This window comes from Gymnogyps californianus, chromosome 3 (assembly GCF_018139145.2).
Source record: "Gymnogyps californianus isolate 813 chromosome 3, ASM1813914v2, whole genome shotgun sequence".
Classification (NCBI taxonomy): domain Eukaryota; kingdom Metazoa; phylum Chordata; class Aves; order Accipitriformes; family Cathartidae; genus Gymnogyps; species Gymnogyps californianus.
In genome coordinates this window covers 41,957,341-41,978,405 of record NC_059473.1, presented here as the reverse complement: position 1 = coordinate 41,978,405, position 21,065 = coordinate 41,957,341, and the positions used below count along the sequence as shown (strand labels likewise).

Here is a 21,065-nt window from a genome sequence, read left to right as displayed (position 1 = left end):
GCCTGGTCAGCAGATATTTTACTAATTTTTTTTTCATGATGCAGCCTACACTGTGTTGCACTGAATTTGCTTAGCATATATTAGCAAACAACTGCTGGCTATCTGCATTTGAAATAAAATTTGTCTAAAATGAACTTTGTGCAAGTAAAAGTGGGAGCTGTGCCACAAGATACCTCACTTTTCAGTCTGCGACAGGGAATAAAACAGACCTTCACACTTCCCTATTGCTCGGGTTTGGTTACAGTACTAGCGTAGCATCTTGTGCTCTAAATACAGGAGTCCCTGGCTGCAGTATTTGCAGAGGCCTGGATTTTCAGAGGCTGTTTCTGTGACCTGACCCTGACCTGCAATGCATACATCTCTGGAATGCTGGCAGGGTTTTCTGTGCAGCTGTTCAGCCAACCCTTCCTATATAAGTAACTATGAAAGGTTCTGTATAGCTTTTATGCTGAAAAGTATATTTTACAATAAAGCAGCAGTAAGAATATGGAAATGTTAGGGGCTTGTTGGAATGTGTATGGTTTTTGCTGTGTCGAGCTGATCATATTTTTAAACAAAAAAGCTCTGTTTCACAATGCATAAATGTATTATTGCATTTAGGTGAGAAATCCAGGAGGTTAAACGCTTCACAAAGATTTTGGCTCCTAACCAGTGGGCATTCTGCAGCATAGTAGCTGGCAAACATTGCATTGCTGGAGACCCTGCCTCTTCAGATAGATACATTAATTTTAAATGTTAGTTCTCACTAGCTAGAAATTATGCAGGAGAAAGATCAGCATTATGTAGCCGGCATTTGAAAATCCTAGTCATTATTTTCTCTTGCACCTAATAAAAGCTCTTAGGCAAGCCAAACACTCACCTAGGATCATTGCTTGCTAGGTTCAAGCTCCTTGTGAAAGAAACCTTTCAATAGGTAAAACAGGTTTCTCATTAGCTGGATCACCTCAACGTAATATAAATACAATGCATGAGGCATGATTTCATACTGCTCAGGCAAGTATTAAAAGAAAAAGCAGAATCTCATATCCACTAGAAACTAAAGGAGGCAAGGGCAGGACCAACTTTATCCCTAGCCACTATGGTCTCTTAATCCACATTATATTTTCTGATCTCCTGACTTGGCCTTTACCAGTCAGAGAGGGGAAGTGAGTCTGATAGAGCTTGTCAAGTCATAAAAGACCATTCTCCCTATAGCTGAAAGAGATGGGGAGTGTCGGGGCTGGAAATAATTTTCAACTGCTCAGAGCATGGCTTTGGCAGTATAAGGGAGTATTTAATAGTAGCTGATGCCTTCTGGGGAGATAACTTTTCCAGCATGCTCAGAGTGGCAGCCACAGAAGAGCAGGTACAGGGACCTGGCTCCAGCACTGGACTGAACGAGAATGAGCCCTCTGCTTGCTTATGAAAATTCAAGCTTTAGTAACATATAGATGGCTGGGAATATCCTGGTCTGCTTAAACAAACCTTTCTTCATACCGTCTGCATTTCCATATCCCAATCAGTAATGTGACACCAGAGTACTTTAAAACAGTCCTGTTAATCTATGTGCCTTTATCTCCAACCTAAACCTGTGCACATTGAGCCACTAATTAAAAAATAAATCTCTGCAGGGTGTGTATGGCAGAGGTGAGGATCCCCTGGGCTGTCCCTACTCTCCCTCTCCCCTCAGGGAGTGGGATGAAGCGAGGCTGGAGGAGCCACAGCACTGGGGGGAGCAGAGCCCAGCTCCCAGAGCACTGCCATGGCACCTGGGCCCTGCAGTACAATGCTGCGGCTCTCACACTGCTGCCACCTCACCCTCAGCCCTCCTCTGTGTGGAGGCGAGGCAGAGGGTCTGCCAGTGGCAGCCCAGCCCTTGCCTGTGGCCTTGGAGAATGAGGTTCAGCCTCCTCCAGCAGGCTTCCACCCTGGGCCGCCATGTTGTGGCTTACCCCCAGGAGAGCACCTGCCCTGGGCCGCAGCGGCCTCCAGCTACTGAGTGTCGCCAGCACGAAGCGGGGCACAGAGCCCATATATACACATGTACGTAGCCTGGCCAGCCATTTTGGGCGCCTGGAAGAGCTGGCCGTAAGCGCACGTACAGAGCCTGCCCCTCAGTCACCATGCAGGGTGGTATGGTGGTATGTGCAGGGCACATGGCATGGCTCATTCTGGGGATGCGCTTGCTTCGCCGCCCCCTCCCCTCCCCACACCTTTACTGCACAGTGGTGATAGTGCTCATGTGCTGGTAGCCACAGCATTACTGCCAGGATGCTGTTTTGGGCACTTTGTGTGTTGCCAGCACTCCTGTGGTTTAAACCCTTCCCTGGGATCATACTGGTGAAGCCTAACCCTGCCCCAAAGGCTTGGCCCCCAGCAGGCACAGCCTGCGGCAGCGCTGTGCCCATCAGCAGCAGTAATGGGACGTTACTATCTTCCTCTATGGGGACTTGCTGGACGACTACTATTCAGAGCAAAATGAAATATCACAGTAAATAAATCATGGTGAAAACTTGTCCACCCCAGGAAAGCTGTGTCTCCTCAGGGCAGGCTCCCCTAGGTGCCCCTCTCTAACCCAGGCAGCCCGTGTTTGCGACAGGCCCAAAATACCAGGATGTCAACTGGTTACCCAGCCTTTTTGTGAGGAATTTGGGGGGAACGCTCCCACCATGGTCCCAGCCCCACCCGGAGGGCAGTACTCTGCCTTGGCTGTGCTCCAGGAGGCTGCACCCAGGTGTGGGCAATCGGTGCTGCCGGCAGCCCTTCCCCTCCCAGCAGGGCAGGTGGGCAGGCAGTGCTGGGGGGATCTGGCCACCTTTCCAGAGAGGCTGTAGTAAATGGTAACTGTCTTCTTGAAAATAATCACAATCTCATAACAGGGGCTTACTTTTCGAACAGGAATGTGTTAACGTGGAAGTCTCTGGGAGAGCAAGGACAATGCATCTTGAGCTGTAAGTTTTGACTCTCCTCTGTGTGTTACCATTCATGTCTCCTGAGCTTTGGAGGAGAACAAGAGGTGAGGGGGATTTCAGGCCTATGCCTGCAATCTCACCCCTTGGTATTTTTGACTGATGACTGGCAAATATTAAATGAGATAGGCAGGCAGGCTCACGGACTAGCCTCAGTTGTTTGTGGACAATTTATAGCAAGTTAAGAATGAGTTATAGTTGCTCTTAAAAAATGAAATATCCTTCTTGAACACCTAAACCCCCCTCTTTTCCATTTTTACTTTCTGTTGAAAGTCTCTTTTTTGGTGTAGAATATTGAATACATTCTTAGCTTTTAAAATGTAGCTTATACTGATGAAAAAATGTTCTGGTTTCTTGCTGACTTCTAATAATATGTTTTTCTTCAGATGTTAAAAGACTTCTGAGAATAAACAAACCCCAAAGTATTAACATTTGTTTTTATGTTTGACTAATGTTAACCTTTTGTACTTTCCCGCAAATCCTGATTGAGAATTGTATCTATCACTGCCACTTTGGGGTAATTTGTGTTCTGCCCCCATGTTCCTTTTTTTTTTTTTAAAAAAAACGTATTTTCTATGCCTTATGTGGGATAACCAGAGCAAATTCTTTGACGTTCACATGCATACCTCTCTTCACATAAGTATACCCATTTTGGTGATGCTCTTTCCTCATATAGATCAGAAATCCTAGTCAGAATCCATGATGGTTAGGATACCACATTCAGAAGGACTATCTAGAAAATGGTTTGGCTTTTTTTCTTATAGTTCTTTTGCTTTTAGGATTACAGCTGCAGATTGAAAAAACTGAATAATTTTTAATGTAATATATTTAAACTCAGGTAATATCTATGGCTATACATTTATGTGGTTTTTTGAAGAACTTACTCATCAGGATGTGCTGTATGAAAACTTCTAGGAAGTAGTGCAGATACACGATTTAAACCATTATAGGTTTCTAGTTTCTAATTAAAAAATGAAGATCAGTCTTTAACTTGACTGTCTTATAACCCCAGCTTTGTCGATGGCTTGGTTTTGCAGCATAATTTGCAGTGTAATTACTGCTGGTGAACTATCATTAGTTGTAATGGGAGTGTGTTGAGTTTGTAATGCAAGTTTACAGAGAAGGAAGGAAAGGGAGTGTTTCAGAACATCACACTAATTCTACATTTCCCTTACACGTTCAGTCCACAGTATCTTTATATTACTTCTGCACTATGTTAATTTCTGGCAGCTTTTAAATGGGGTTGGGAGCTACAAGTACTCCAGTTGTAATCAAGGGTTAGATCCTTGTCAGTTCTAGTCAGTGAAAATACCCATCAAGGTAGTATTCTACTACTATGGTTCCCTCAAACTGTGCCTTAAGTAATTCTTACTGTGTATCTTCAGATGGACTGAAATTATCTGAGCTTTCAAAAGCCTTTTGCAAGTATGTAATAATGTCATAAAAGGTAAAATACTGCAACAAATTAGAAACTAAGGATAACAGAAAGCAAAGGCAGGAATGGAGTCAAAAAGCAAAATCACTTAACATGGTCTTGCAGGTTTTGCTATACTAGCTCTTGCTAGTATATTTATGAATGCTGAGTGCTAAAAATGAAAAAAAAAAAATAGATGAATCACTTCATTAGATAAGTGAAAACTTAAAAAAAAAAACCCCACTGAGTGTACAAAGTCATCTGATCCACTTAAAACACTTGAGTTCCTGTAGACAGAAGGCTTCTGGTGCCTGAGCCATGGGCCCCTTAGGACAAGACTTACATCAGAGCAGTAAGTGACCAACAAGCACAAGGAAAAAATTATGATAGTTCAAAATAATTTACTTGCATGTATTATTGACAGTGCTATTCTTTCCAAACTGAATTAACAGCAATTATTTAACAATGACCACAGCCCAGATTTCTAAAGGTATTTAGCATCCCTTGAAAAAAACAGTGTGTGTGTGGGGGGTGCCTGCAGAGTTTTTAAAGCGTGAATGATACTCTTTTTCTTCTTCTTCTTTAATGTGTATTAAGGCAGAGGAAAGCAAGTGAAACCTCTGGTAGGAAGAGAATGATACCAAAAGTAAGGGTTAGGTAAGCCAATAGGATGCATTTCCCTGGAATGATGTATTGTTTTAAGCAATCTCTGATGAAAGGGCAATTGCTAGTAAAGAAGCTCAGAGGTGTGAGGAATACGTAAGTTTTTCACAGAAACTGAACCTAATAGACGAGGCAGTTTAGAGATGATTGATAAATCATAAACAGAAATCTATCTAATTACTTCTTGGCTGGTGTTGAACCAAGATATCGAACTGCTGAACTCATCCAACTTGGCAATTTGGCATTCTTATGCCCTTTTGTTTCTATTCCAGCTATTTTAAATCTAAATTTTAAAAGTGGAAGAGAATACCTGTCTGGAAGTTCAGGAAACGCATTCATGAAGTATTGATGCTTATACATCTAAACCAAAAATGGAGGAGAAGCAGTAACTGATTAAAACTGTTGCACAAGCTTCCAAAATAGTTAGCAAATGACAGTGTCTAAATCAATTATTAAATATATAGGGTGAAATAGAGGAATGCTTTACTGTATCCTTTTCCTTAGTAGCATTTGAATACTGCTATTTTTCTTGTTCGTTTTATCTTGTTTCATGCCAGATGTTCTTATCAGGGAAAACAATGGTGATGTGTTTTAATATTGATGAGTTGATTCTCCTGGGAATAATAGTATATCTACCTTCTCAGAATACAAATTGTGGGAGGTTTTTTATAGTGTAATTACCATAATGCATTGAATTTTAAGTGCAACTCTTTAAAACTGTGGAAAGAACTTTTGTTTATTATCTTTCTTCTATCTACTTTCAGAGCGACTCTCCTTTTAAAATTATATATTGTGTTTTGGTGGCCTTTAAAAAGTAAACATGTATATCACCAGAGGTACTGTGTAATCTGTCAAAGTAGCATATGCTTAAGCACCTTATAAACTATTAAATAATCATAATATTTCTCTTTCCAAGGTTATTAGTTTATTCATTTAAACAATTGCAGAGTAATTAAAGTATCTTGCTTTAACTTTTTTTTTTTTCTCCTTTTTCCCTCCAGGAACTTGAACATTGAAGTCCTGAAATTATAAATGATTTGGTGACAAGCTGAGCTTGCAATGCAGGCAATAAAAACCGTGGAAAAAGAAGTAACTTTTATAAAGGAAATACTTTTCACAGAATCCTTCCTAAAGAAACAAGAGTGCAGCAGAAGCCCGGAGTGCAGGCAGTTCTGTGAGCAACAGCCATTGGAAGGAGCTGTCTGCAGCTCTCAGTGCTGTACTGAGCATGTCCCAGCGGAGCCCAGTGCAAGCAGCACATTATGCAAAAAGGCAGCTCTAGCAGATGGGAGAGAGGCACAGCAAGCATTTGCTTCACTTGCATCACCACCGCTTGAAAACAAACCTGGATCGCTAGAGGGGATCTCGCCGGCAGGCCAAAGGAATGAAATCCGGGAGCATGGCTTGATTGCTGAGGGTGTTGCACTGCGAAAAATCATGGGGAATCAAGATGGGAAGCTAAAGAAAAATACAGGTGATGTGCACGAAGGAGGAGAGGATGCCTCTGGGCCCAAGGATACAGATGGCACAAAGAAGGTATCGGGAAGCAGAAGGGGACTGGGGAAGTACGCAAAAGGAAGCGAATCCGGTAAGAAGAAGGGTAAGTCAGACTCGAGGGCCTCAGTGTTTTCAAATCTGAGGATCAGAAAAAATCTGTCCAAGGCTAAAGATGGGAATAGTAGTTCACGGGAGGATGTTTTGGAAAGCCAGGCCTTGCAGGCTGGAGAGCTGGACAGTACTCATTCAATTGTTACCAAAACTCCAGATATAAGCATCTCTGCGGATGAAGGGGGTCTCTCAGACACAGATGTTGAACATTTTGAAATCAGAAATGAAACTGTCCCAGCTGCTGCGGAGACACAGGATGGACAAAGGACCAGCTCTGGCTCTGATACGGATATATACAGTTTCCATTCAGCCACAGAACAAGAGGATTTGCTTTCTGATATCCAGCAAGCTATTAGACTGCAGCAGCAGCAGCAGGGGGCAATTAACATTGGAACTGAGGACCTTGTCACCAAAACAATGGGCCGACACATGGCTAATTCGCAAGCAGCCCCCTTAGATTTTGAACGGTTTCTTTCAGTAACTACCACTGACAAAGAGAGGAGCCCAGACACTGAGGGGGCTTTTCCAGCGATATCTGAAATTGCGGAAAACATTCCCGTCTCCTGTGCAACTGAACGTGAACTGAAAGAAGCGGTAAATGGCACAGGCTCTCCTGGTAACGGCTTATTTGAAACGCAAGAACGTAAGCTATTGATAGAGGAACAGGAACAGCTCATTGCTGGAGTGGATGCTGTAGCTAGTGAACTAGAAGATGATTTAAATAGAACTGCAGTAGAAAACAGGTCTCAGACACACAGCTCCACACAGCCTTTTCCAACCTCGGTAGCAGATGCTGAGACTAAAATTGCTGAAGTGCAGGCTGTTGATTTGCAGGGCTCAATAACAGAGGATGGTATTTCAGATGCAGGCCGTGATCATGCTGAGACTCAGGAAGGGAAACACACTCTGTCAGCCAGTCAAGAGGACCTGCATAACGGTTTATCCATGGAAATGAAAAATGGCATTTTGTCCTCCGAGGGGACAGCAGGCAGCCCGATGCTTGGTTCCCGATGCTTTAAGCCCTATGTAATTAGTCCTTGTTACATCAAAACCACAACTCGGCAACTGAGTTCTCCCAACCATTCACCTTCTCCCTCCCCATCCCAGAGCCCGCTTTTTACAAGGAGACAGGAGTCCTTCCACAAAAAAGAAAAAGTCTCAATCAAGAAGCAGAGGTCTGCTAGTCTGGCAGGTTTATTTAGTTGTTCTGCAGACTGGACAGAAGAGGTATCTAATCACAAATGCGAGATAACACAGAAGGTGGGCTCTGCTGGCTACTTGGAGCACAAGGGGTTTAGAGAGAAATTGCAAACAGAAAGAGTGCCTTTGACTCATTCAAGAAAGTCCTCAGGGGTGCAGGCTTCTACAGAGACGTTTCCCAATGTCTTTTCAGGTGAGTGACATGTATTATTTCCCAGAGAGTCTTTGAAAATATATTTTAAATACTTGAATTCAGTGCTTTGCATGTACTATTGTCTTTACTTGTGCTGACAGTTTTAAAATTGAAGGCCTGATCTTACAAACACAGTCACATTTCATTAATGAGCATAGCCTCACTATTCAGTGTCAGCCTGGCAGTACTGCCAGTAAAGGAAGTGCATAACTCTTTGAAGTTTTTCTTTCTGCTTTTCTCCTTTGTCTAAATCCTGTAGGAAAAGGCTGGATGCCTTAAATTATCCTTGTTAAAAAATGCTAAGAGCTGCACTGTTGTAAGCAGACCAGCTCTCTGCATAAATAGATCTTTCATATGTGAAGCTTTCTGTAACTGTGATCCTATTTGGGGTTTCTTGTGCTAGGCGCTGTTCTGATGTACTGTAAATATTTGAGAGCTGCACCTGGTGTTAGACTGAGGCAGTGATGAGGATTTGCTTGGTGCAAAAAGGAAAAAGCCATGCAAGCACAGATGGACAGTACTACAGAAAAGAACCAATTTCCCCTTCAGAAGGGGGAAAGAGGAGAAGAAAAAATATTAATTACTTGAAAAGGCAGCATAAGACAGAGAAGAGAAGGGAAACTGTGGGCAGTACAATTTGGTAGCTGTGGCAGGCTGCTGCTCAGGCTACGTAAGGTGACTCATTCAGAAAAGCATTCTTTTACCTTGCCTGTTAGGCAGCTTGCATCCTCTCACAAAGGCACAGGAATATAGAGTTTACAAATGAAATAGTGTGAAAAGATGGTTATATTTTCCTGCACCTTGAGGTCTTTTTCCCCCTTTCTCTTCCCCCCATCTGAAGTTTCTATGTAAAGCTAATGTATTCACAAATAGAGAAGGCCTCTGCCACATAGGAGGTATGTATACAGAGGAAACAGCAACATATTCCATTTTTTTTTCACTTAAGAAAACTGTAGAACTAAGAGAATACAGAGAACATGCCTTGCAAGCATCCGTTACAAGACTAGAACAGTTGAATCTATAATCAGGTTTGTTTTGAATGGAAGTCTGTTCTAGATGCATGAGCACAGTAACCATATATGTACCTGAGCTACTTGCAAAAAATGCAGTGTAAATTTTTTTGTGCTTGTATGAAAACTAAACAAAATAGTATGGTTTATGAAGGGAACAACGACATGATTTAAAAATCACATGTAAGAAAGTAGTTAAGCCATCAACAACTGTTTTGCATAAAAAGACTATCTTGTTTTGTTTTATACTGTAGATTTTAAAAATTATGTAACTTGTAATTGTTTGCATTCATAGTTGCTTTCTTTGTGCACATTCTACTCTGCTTGACATCACAGTAATGCTGGTGAATGAACCTGTCTGGAAACAGAAATTAAAATTAGTAGCTTTTTTGCACAGCAGCCAACTCCAGGAGTTTTAAATACTCAGGTAAAGCATTAACATTATTTTCCAGATTCAAATCACAAGAATACTTTCATTCTTCAGTAGTCTTGAACAGAAATCCCCAATTTCAGTCTTGAAAATTAGAATTCAAGTTTTTAGCAGAAAAAAAAGCCAGCCCCCACTGAAGGAGACCAGCCCCCTGTAAAGTGAGCTGAATCTTTTTTTGTGTTTTAAATCCCTTCCACCTGTTTTCTTAGATTTAATTTCAGACTTCCCTATCTACAGTTTTACAATTTGAGCTGATCACTACTTTCAGATTTATAGCATATAAAAAGCACACTTTTTTTTTTTACTATCGACATTTGACAGCTTATAAACAACTCAGAGAGCAAAGCTTTAAATTGCATCATCAGTAATTAGACTTTCTTCTTTATGGTGGTGCTATGATGGAAATAAATTTTATGTGGCAAACTTCAAGAACATGGAATTACTTTTTAGAGATCTGTTTTCCAGGAAACAGACTTTCACATTTCCTCACAAGGTTTTGATTTACTCACTAATAATTTTTGTTTTATTGTGTTTTCCCACCAACACTTTAGACTGTTATTGTGAAGGAACCAATGTCCAATGCAACAGTAGTTCTCTCTTATGGAAATTATGGTGACTCTCATTTGCATGTACATACCAGCTGTCTTTACAGGCGGAGGACAATTATACCTTTCAGTTCATGCTGAAAAGCTTGAAATGAGGGAACTGGAAATGACATGATAACACTTAATCTCTTTTTAATCATTCTTATTTTAAAAAATATATTTACAAGCTGAAGATTATCAAGAATATAAAAATAACAACTAGTGTACATAAAAAAGGGAAATTAAACTTAACATTAGTATTCCTACAGACTGGCTGTCATTGCTGCAAGAGCAGAAAAACCTCTTTATTTAAACCAGTCTGCATAGCAACAATTACAGAAATAATTTCCTTGTAATTTGAATACTGCTTTTGAAAAATGTTGTATTTTAATCGCATGCATGAGATGCATCAATTTGGGGATTACCATCAGGCTTTTAGAAACAACATTCCTTATAGTGGCTCATTTCTATCTTTAAAAAAAAAAAAAAAAATCAGCTTCTTGCCTAGAGCATTAAATCCCATCTTGCTGTGCAGTGACTGCAGTGTTGTTCTGCATTTCTAACTAGAATCAAGTAAAATATTCCACAACACTGTAGTCATCAATTTTAACGACAGCAGGTTCTATGCAGATGACTGGCCTACTTTTGCACTATGTTATGGTTTGGCTGTGTGCCATTTGGTTTTCACAGTGATCCATATGAACTCTTCTAAGGCTGTTTTAATGTAAAAGGTAGATGGAAGCCAACAACTGGAATGGTAGAGACTTTGCATATTTTAATTTTGCTTTATATAAGAAATAAGTAAAGTATGGTATTTCAAATTTGATGCATTGGCTAAGAATGTGGTGTGGACAAATTTATGGGCATTTTGTAATTCAGGCATCGGATCTATTTCTTTTATTATGAGGACAGCTGTATTTTAAATTGCAGTGACAGTAATTACAAGTTCTAGATTACCTGATGCACAGTGGAGCCATGGCTTTTATGTTGTGATCCCAGGAGGACAAGAGCTGAACCTGAATGAATAGAGTTGGCTCTCACTTTGGTATGTGGCAATGAATGATTTGCACGAACATTAAGAGAGTATCTTGGTGGGAAAATGAAATTGATGTTTCCAAACTTTAACATAACTGAAACGGAAGAGCTAACAGATTGATTTAATAAAAAGGAGTTTATCCTCCCATTAATTTGAGGTGCAGTGAGTGCAGAGGAGCTAGTAAGGGTGTCTGTTACATAAACTGAATGTAAGAGTCCCATCAGCTGTCCCAGATGGTAATTAAACTTGACCCAGACAAACCCACGCCCTTTCTAATCTCTGTTGGCTGGCTGTAACACACTCGCTGCACGAATCTCTTTCAAACAGACCATTTATCTTTAAATTTCTCTTCAGAGATTTATGTTTGTCCTGCTCTAGCTGTAAACAGGAGACAAACAAACAAAAAGCACTGGTTACCATAAAACAAATCCTGAAGTCAGTCCCGTGCTTGTGTGCTCACGGCCACTTTCCAATTTCCACGCAGTGCCGGCCTCCTTCTCACAAAGACCACTTTATCTCACTTCTGCACTGTGCTAATGTCATCTGCACCCACTTGCAGTTCCAGTGCAGTGTCTGCAGGCATATACAAAGGTCTTAGTATAGATAAGTACGTGAAAACTTGAAAAAACAGGATGAAAGTTTGTTTCTGAGACAGAAAGTAGATCATCTTAGATACTTTTTCAAGTTTTTTTTTCATTCTGATTCACGTGATGATGCACACAATATGGATTTGTATCTGTTGGCATCCTGAGGAGACTGTTTATCATGTAACTGTTATTTAAGACTACTTATGGTTTACTGTTTCACTGATGATGTTTGTTAGCAGTAATACAAATGTTTCTTTTATCAGATGGCAGGGTAGTGCAGCCTCCTCTAAGTAAGGGAGCTGCCCAACAGCAACCCTTCATGTGATATGGGATCATGCACTACACTGAGTGTTGCTAAAGGAAAGATCCTCCTCTTTTTGCCTTATAAACCCAAACCTGGAGGCAGGGGGGGCGGAAGGGCTGCAATACTGCACTCCAACTACAGTAAAATGTGTTTGAAAATGGGCTGCAATATGTTATTGAAAGACTGCTGAGTGCTGATAAGTTGCTTTCATGTTACTGTGCCAGCACTGCACTAAGGGAATTGGAGCAACATGAGTAATGTCACTGGAATGCAGTGCTGCCACAGGCTTGTTTTGATGGGGTCTCATGATTAATGCTTTGATCTTTAGTTAGAACTTCATTGGGAGTAGCAGGTTTTGGTCATGAGGTTGAGTGGCTGCATCTCTTGGGCAACCTCTTTCTGAGCAGCAACCCTGTTCTGAGGTCTGACTGGCAGCCTGACTTGCGTCTGGAGTAGAAACGTGTTGTCTTGGTTGCCTGCTGGTCTCTCTTGGGGTGCAAAGGGGAAAGAGAAAAGGGACATTTTATAGCTGGAAGTCCATGCAGCTCTGCTTGGATCTGAGACACAGTACCAGTATAATATCCACCACACATGGGATCTGGCTAGAACTGGTCATTAAAGGATATCGCATGCTTTAGTGATTTCATTTCTGTGAAAAGAGCAGTGGATTATTCCAGTGGGAATAGTTATGTGGAATTTAAGTTTGAACATATTTCTTGGATCTAATTGTGCTTTATTATTTTTTAAAATATTTATAAATTATTTAATAGCTCAGGGGGGTGGTTTGTCCATCTTTTTAAAAAAACTGTGGTAGACCTCTACAGAGAAAAATCTATTTCTTGAAGCAGATCTTACTTTTTTTCTCCATGCTGTGGTGGCTAAAGAAAAATAAACTTGGAATTGAAAAGCATCTCTAGGAATATTTTAGGATCTGCCTGTATATGAGGGATCAAGTTCTAATGTGAATCGTGGTGACAGAAAATGCAAAAATACCAATTACACAAGATATTTTGTTTGTGCTGTAGTTTAACCAAGCTCAGGATATGGCCAAGTGTATTCCTTAAACTATTCCTGCCAAAATTTGAACTTACATAAGGAATAGTGGTGATGAAGTGTATATGTGTAGGTGTTTCTGTGACTGTGGCTTTGATTATTTTTAGGTACATTTAAAAGCATCAGTCTGTAGCGGCTAGGTGGAATACAACAGTTTCTGGAAACTTACTTTTATGCATACAATTTATCTTTTTGGGGATGAGGTGAGTTGATACAAGGGGAGCAGGACAGAAGCAGTGAGAAGCTGTGAAAGGAAGGCAATGGAAGGATGTGAGGACTTTACATTGTGTCACCTCATTCCTGCCTCTTCATATGATAATACAAGGCCAGTTGCATTTCATTAAGTGCTTTAGAAAAGGCAGCAAAGTGGGTTCAGGAACTGTGTCACACTATTATTTCCTTTAAGCAGTAGCAACTTCCTGCATTCCTACATTGCAGTTCCTGTAAAGGAAGTTAGGGACAATGAGATGATCTGTGTTACCTTGAGTACAAAATGACTATTCCTGATTTTATTTCCATATTGCTGCTGTCCAGAATAAGTTTCCTTCACATTCATGGAAATAGCTAGGCTTTCTGACCATGAATAGGAAGTGGATTATGTTTTCTGATGCAAAACCTTGCTTTATTCTCAGATAAATACAGAACATGACTTCTTTCATCTGTACATGCGTAGATGACAAACCATTAAGTCAGCAGTTTAGCAACAGTAAGAAGCAGTGGTTATGAGATTGTGTGTATGTGTGTGTAAACAACATCACAGTTGTAAAAGTAAATCCTAATATACATAAAATTAAATGAAAACATATAAATACAGAAGTAGTACAAAAATGCTCGAGAATGTAATCTTTTTGGTGCCTTGACATATGCAGCTAAATAGTGGCAGGTAAGCCTAGTCACAAATGAGATTTATCATTGAGACATTCTTATTTGTCAGTAAAAGTATGAATTGTTTGGTCTCAGGATCTGTGTGAAATTTTTGAGGAACGCCAGAGCTCTGAACCTGGTGTGAATTTGAATCAGGAGGAAGCATAGACACCTTTACTGTGGAACTAATTACAGGAGGCAGCTTTCATTCTAGAGTTTATTTGATGCTGAGATCTGGCTCAGATGTCCCTTGAAGACACATAGTAGGTAGTATGTACTAGGGGAAAAATAACTCGTATCCTTTCCTCTTCCTTGCACTGATAAGGAAAAAATCACTGTACAAAAGAAGTCAATGCTGCAGTAACACTATAATTAACTACATTAACATCTGCTAACAGTCAAGGAAGAAAAGGTGGTTTTCATTAAAAAAAGAAAAAAACAAAACATTGCCTTCATAATAGAGGGTGTGTATCTAAACACTATTTTGTCATGCAAAGAGTCAAGACAATACAGTATGCTGAGAAATAGTTGAGGGAAATATTTGATTACATCAATGAAAGAACATGAAGGTCCAGTTACAGCAAGGGATATGTGCTTAGGTTTTATTCAGATGAAGTCTAGAAGAACATATCTGCACGAATATATAGGCTTGCATGTATATATTTTTCTTTTTCATGGAATGTATTTCTAATTTTCTGCTTTCTTCCTCTTACCAGTTTTTTTTTATGGATACAAAGAAGAAAAGCTTTTGTACATTGTGATAAAAATTTAAAAGTCAGCAGTTATTAAAGTTGGAGGAGATTGTCAACCCTTGGGTGCACAGGTCCTGGAGAGGAAAGAAAGCTAAGGCATTCTGGGACTTTAATGAGTAGGTTGAAAGAAATTTGTTATTTGCCACTTCAGAGGCTTGCTAGTTCAGTTCGGTTGGGTTTTGTGACCTGTGGCTGCTTGGGCAAATACTTGGATTTACTTCTAAAGTAGAGGTGGGCCAGACTACATTAAATGTCAAATGAAAAGTAGAACCATTGGGAATAAAGAAGTTTTACAAAGTTGGGTTGTAAAGAACTGTGTGTATCAGTTTGGACTGACAAAAGATGCTGTTAGTAATAGCTGCCCAAAAAGACATCAGAGGAGCTTCTTACTTTAAAGGGCTAGACAGAAAGAATTGTGGCTTCCCAGCAGTCTGTGAGAACCTGGCACAGAATACCGCCTCACATCGCAAATCACCACAGAAACTAAAAGGGTAAAGATGGGCAGAATTAAATACTTGCTGAGAGGAACCTAAGCACCTGGAAAACACAATATGAAAGTTGCCAAAGATGCATATGGTGCCTGAAAGATTAGGTAGACAGACACATATAGATTCTCTTCTCTCATAATCTGCTATAATTAGGAAAGCTTTAGTAATATACTTCTGCAATCTGCAATAACACTGCATTAGAACCTGAAGAGAAATCAAAGTGAAAGGAGACATGCCATACAATGTTGTGGGAGGGTGCATCTTGTTTATATTTTTAGAAAGGTATTTTGTACTGTGTACCACTGCTGTGTTATAGCTGGGGATTTAAAAACTTCAGCTTCTGAAAGATATCTTGTCATATAGAAGATACATTCTTACCTTTCACTATATATAAAAAATACATATATAAATATATATAAAATATATATGTAAAATGTATATACTGAAAGGTAGGGATAAAAGCATAGTTTAATACTTTGTCTCAGCTTATCCTGTTATACGTATGTCATATGTCAGAAAATTCAGTGTGGGGGAAAGGTGTAAAATCTTAGTCACTGTGGAAGCAAAATTTCAAGGAGCTTAATGCTCAAGTTAGGGAGACAGAATACTTAAAAGACTTGCTAATCTGCAAGAATTCTGAAAGTACTGTCACAGGCCATCACAAACATTTTAGTATATTTTGAAGCTCTGGTGATAGCAAAGTTAAAATACCTGCTTTTTAGAAAAAGTGTTATATTGTTGTTATTGCAAATGATCCAGGCAACTTTAGTCATCTTATTTTGACTGCAGCAACAAGCAAGGTTTTGGAATGAATCTTGAAGGAGGAAATTATGAAATATAATTAGTTGTTGGGTATATGATAAAAGGATAAAGAAAAATGGAACAAAATGCAGCATTGTTTTAGCAAAGATCAATAAGACTACATTGATAGCTTTTTATGTACAGCTGCTTTCTAGACAAAGCAAGAGTGGTAGGAAGGAATTCATCTGGGTTTCCATACAAAATGACAACACTGCAAATCACTTACCTGAAGAAGAAAATTACTGGTGGTTTTGGTAAGGGACACCGTCATGTTACTTTTTTCCACCAAAGAGGAACAGCTTCATTTTGGTCTACTTCTACCTAGTGTTGTGATAGGCTTGGTCAGGCTGTGGAAGTTTATTGCATAATTAACGCAAGAGTAGAGCTAGGTCCTGACCTTTGTCCTGATATTAGTGTTTGCAGGACTTGACCTTTTCATCACCGAATTAAATTTTCAGTAAACTTTTGTCTTTCTGTATTATAATACAAATTTCAAAATTAGGCACTGGGCTGGCACCGTGAGTTCATTCATCAGGACCAAGGTTTGCATTAATCAGTTTTTGACCTGACTGCTTCAGCTTTTTTCAGCATGATTTGTGCAAGTATGGCATATGGTTAAGTAATCTTTTAACAGACCATTGGGAGTATGCTGAAAGTGGTGTTGTTGCCATGTCTCCTACCCAGCACAAGTGGAGCAAGCTGTTTTAAAATACAACTGCTTGGTTTGATCATGGGACACTATGGATAAAGAGTGAGATGGGTTTTTTTGAAAACTGTTTGTTTGTAACATCCTTTATGGGATGGCTTTTTACTTCATTAAATCTGGGGTCTTTCCTTGTCATCTTTTTTTTTTTGCAGAATCCCATTTTCAAATTTTTGCCAAACTTCTGCTTTTCTATCAGGGCATTCCTGGAAGAATTTCAGTGGCGTTTGTATGAGGTTCCACTTTTGCCCTGTGTGCTGTGGTGACCCTGGGGGCAGCAGCAGGATTCTCTTGCCAGCAGCAGCTTGTGCCCTTGCTTCCAAAAGGGAGCACACATACATGTGTTCCATGGCTTTTTTGAGGATGTCTCGAACACTTGAAGCTGTTAGCATTATGTGATTCTCTTTCTCTAACTGTGTAATGGGCTGCTTGTTCTAGCTGAGTGAGTTGAAATCTCAATGATACGGTTATTCAAGCTCTCTTGCACAATCTGGAATCTGTTTAAATGATTAGTGATAATTGTGGGGCTAAAATAAGGGAAAAAGAATTACTTGCTTGAGTTGCACAAGGGTTGATATGTTGTGATTCTAACTTGGAGCTAGTCAAGAGTTTTCATGGAAAATTTTTAACAGTCAAGAGGATACTAAAAGATGGAGCAGTATAAAGGGAGGGACACTGACATGCCAAAAGATTCAGACAGCTTGGCAAAAGTAAAACATGCTGTTTACTGTGATAATCAGATACAGGACTGACAGATATGAAATTAATAATTGGTAGGTTTATTCTAGTTGTTTGAAGCATCTATGAATGTAGTCAATCCATCAATCAATACATTCTTCAGTGGAATTTACTAAATATAAATTTCTGACTTTGAAATTACATTGAGCTGTGGGTAGACAGGCATAGAAAACTGTGGGCACAGGGGAGACAGTGTTGATGAATGTCTTTTTCCTAATTCTCTTGTTTATACAGACTTTCTGCTTTTGACTTCTGAATTTAAGGTGATACGTGGGTTCAGTTCATGCCATCCATGTGAACAGAGCCAGGAAATCTGGAGACAGAACATCAGAGAAGAAAGGACAATCCTCTCGGGCGTCTCCACACATCCCTAACTAGTAGTGTTCTAAATACTAAAATATAAGATATAAATATATATATAAAGAATAAATTAATGTAATACATATTATATGATAATATAATATATAAATATATAAAGAAATCAATATATAACCTCTGGGTTTTTTTCCCTTAGAAACATATGTATGTATACCAGCAGTGAATGCAGATATTAGCTCTTACACTGATAATAAAAACAAAAGGAAATATCTTTATGACAGAATTACAGAATTTGTACCATAACCCTAGACCTTGACAAGTTTTGTCATTTTTAAGGTTTATGTTGCCTGGAAATTAGACTTACGACATACTTTGTGTTTATTCATAGTGGAAGGATTCAATTCTTTTTTTTCTTTTTGTTATGAAACCATGTTGTGTGTGCAGGCCTGTTGTTTGGTGGGTTTTTCATGTTTTATATAACCAGGCTATGAGAAACTGTCACATGGTTTTAGGAAAGTATCTGTCAATGAAAATTCAATCGCTTTTAAAAAAAACAAAACAAACAAACAAAAAATGAAACAGCCAAAACAGCCTCACAAGACGAGAGATCTGGAACAGTTTCCCAATATAAATCAGCAGAGGATTAGATACTCTGCAGTGAAAAAGAACAATAAATGAAATCTGTAATCCTGGAACATTGAGAGTAATCTCCCAGGTCAGTCTTCAGGCATGGAAGAGACTAAATTAATTTCTTGGTTTTTTAGTGCAAATATATATTTAATATCTATTTAATATGCATTTATGCAGGACTTGGGCTTGTTATTTGAAGAGAAGAGTTGGCTAGAGTACCGATTTCCAGTTCTGTTTCATTCCCCAGGTTCCACATGCACCTTTGAAAACCTCTTCTTTCCCGGCAATCATGTGTTGCATACTATGTCTAGGCTGACTGGTACAGGTTAGCTGAAAAATTATCTTGAAATTTGAAAAGATTATGAAATGAAAGGAAAATATTAAAGAAATGTAATATTTTTTATCTTTGAGACATTAATTTTACATGTGAAATAGTAGTCATTCAGTGCCTTGTATATTTGAGACCTAGGAAAGTACATTAAACAGCAGAAAGGTGAAAATGAAGTGTGATTGATTTGCCCCTAGGAAATAGTTCAGCAAGCTTTTGCTGTGTAGTTTGGGGGAATATGATGAATGAGTAAAACGTGTACTGTAAAGTACTTAGGAAATTACATGTCATTGCAATTACTAGCTCATCTACAAATATCGAAATCTTTGCAGTATTCCTGTCTCTCAGACATGTTTGTCCTTTTTCGGCATTCTGGGGAATGTTTGGTGCTGCACAGTTCATGTGCTTTGCCAGACGATTTAGGCCTGACTTAGCTGTGACCTTGATGGTAGTACATGTAGAAAAGGAGACAGAAAAAAATTGGAAGGAAGGAATGATTTAGAGATATATGGGGAAGCAGATATCTGAATTACAGTATTTCCTAACTTTTCAATGCTGTAGAAATCAGCTTTTCTTTTTCCCTATTTTCCGTTCTCTCTTTTTTTTTTTTAATTCATAGAACTATGTTTGTAATTGGAGTCCTTTGTAAATGAAAAACCATAAGAGGACTACAATTGTCTTTTTATATTTTGCAAGACTAATACAAAACATACTCTAAATGGAAATTCACCATTTTGTCCATCTCTTCTTCCTTTTCCTTTTTTTTTTTTTCCTGTACCATCTCCCAAAAATAGAGCAAGGTACTTTTGGCTTCAAAGCTTATGAAATGTCTTTGCTGTGTGAGCATTTCCGATCTCATTAAAGTGGAAAAAAAAAAAAGAGTAAACTGGGGAAAAGAAGGCAAGCTGATTTCAGCTTTTGAAGACATCAGCAGTACGTGCATGAGTCACTGTTAACCCTTGACGTGACTCTGAATAGGGTGTTCAGAACTGGTATTACGCTGAAGCTGTTCACTCAGTATTAGGAAAAATTAAAACGGAAAGTCTGCCTCTAGTCTGTATAGGTTAAGATTTGCTGATGCAGATGCTGTGCTAATGGTGAAGGTGTGGTGTAGTGCTCTGGTTGTTAGAAGAGAGTATCACAGGAGACCGGCAGAAGGGGGAGCTTTTGGAGTATAACTCATTTTGATCATTAGTCTCAACTTGTGCTCACTGACGGCTGTGCTCCCAGGCTTTTGCAAATGCGGTATAAGGAGGATAGGAGACACGTGTAAAGATAGATGTGAGGTTGTAACAGCATGATCCTCAGGGAAACATTATTGCAAGCTCTGCTGTAGTGCAGTGCCTCAGTCCATGCATGTGTAGTTCTTTTTCAATATGTCTGTGACTACTGTAGTTTTCTCCTGTTTCTGTCTTCCATTTGTCCCTCTCCCTCCTCTCAATAATTAAGCAAAACCAAAACATGCTCATGGTATTGCTAGTTCTCAAGGATTTTATTGCTTACTCTGTTGCTCTTTGAAAGGTTCGTCTTTTAAGACCGGACCAGAAAAGAGCTATAATGTGAGTTCAATGAGTCAGGATTTGCCTGTATTTGTCTGTGGACAGTACTGAACATGCATTCAACATTCAATAATTCTGTAGGCAATCAAGTCTAGTGCAAACCTGCATTTCAGAAGAGTGTAGATCCTTATTTTTAGTGTCTGCTTGAGGAGAAAAAAGGTTGCCCTGGAATATAAGGTAATTGTAACAGAAAGACCAAACATGCTTCCTTCTAAAATAGGCAACCTCTCCCATCAAAAGTGACTCATAGGCCAGGTCATGACAGACAAAGTGGTTCAGATTATCAGTACTGATGGCCAAGGTCTGTAGCAGTTGCTGCCATATGGAAGGAGGCATAATACATACACATAGACACCTCTCCAGGCCAAGAGAGAATCTGGGGCTGTGTCAGGCCGGTACTGAGTGGGATTATTATATGAAATTATTATATGCATATAATATAATATATAAAATAGTTAATATTTTACAGTGTTTCATTATTATATGAAATAATGTTTGTAGAATGACTTTTGGTGGGGATAGGCTTCCTTTCTCCCTCCACCTTGCATTTGAGTAAATATGATTGCAGTAAATCTAAAGTTGAAAATGGTCTTTCAGGAATACAATTACCCGCATTTTTCAAAAAGGGAGACAGTATGAATGGAAACCATACTGGAACTTGTGAATTTTCATTCTGCAGTGAATAGCTTACATGTTCTACAGAGGTGGTTTTGATGAACAGTGTTACTTGAGTCTTGGTCATGGGGATGGGATGAAGACCTGTAATGTCATACAGGAGGTGACAAGATCATAGTGCTTCATCTTCATGGGAATGGGAGGGGGTGGCAGATGACATGGAGGTGGAGAACATGGAA

The 21,065-nt window shown here is 39.3% G+C and overlaps 1 protein-coding gene across 1 annotated transcript in view; it reads left to right on the top strand.

The window, feature by feature from the left end:
• Positions 1–2,890: 2,890 nt before the first annotated feature.
• Positions 2,891–21,065, top strand: part of FMN2 (formin 2) — a 162,700-nt gene continuing 144,525 nt past the window's right edge. The window contains exons 1-2 of the mRNA XM_050893860.1: positions 2,891–2,930; positions 6,027–8,026. Coding sequence (XP_050749817.1) covers positions 6,085–8,026 — 1,942 coding nt within the window. The 5' untranslated portion in view covers positions 2,891–2,930; positions 6,027–6,084. The remainder of the gene's footprint in view (positions 2,931–6,026; positions 8,027–21,065) is intronic.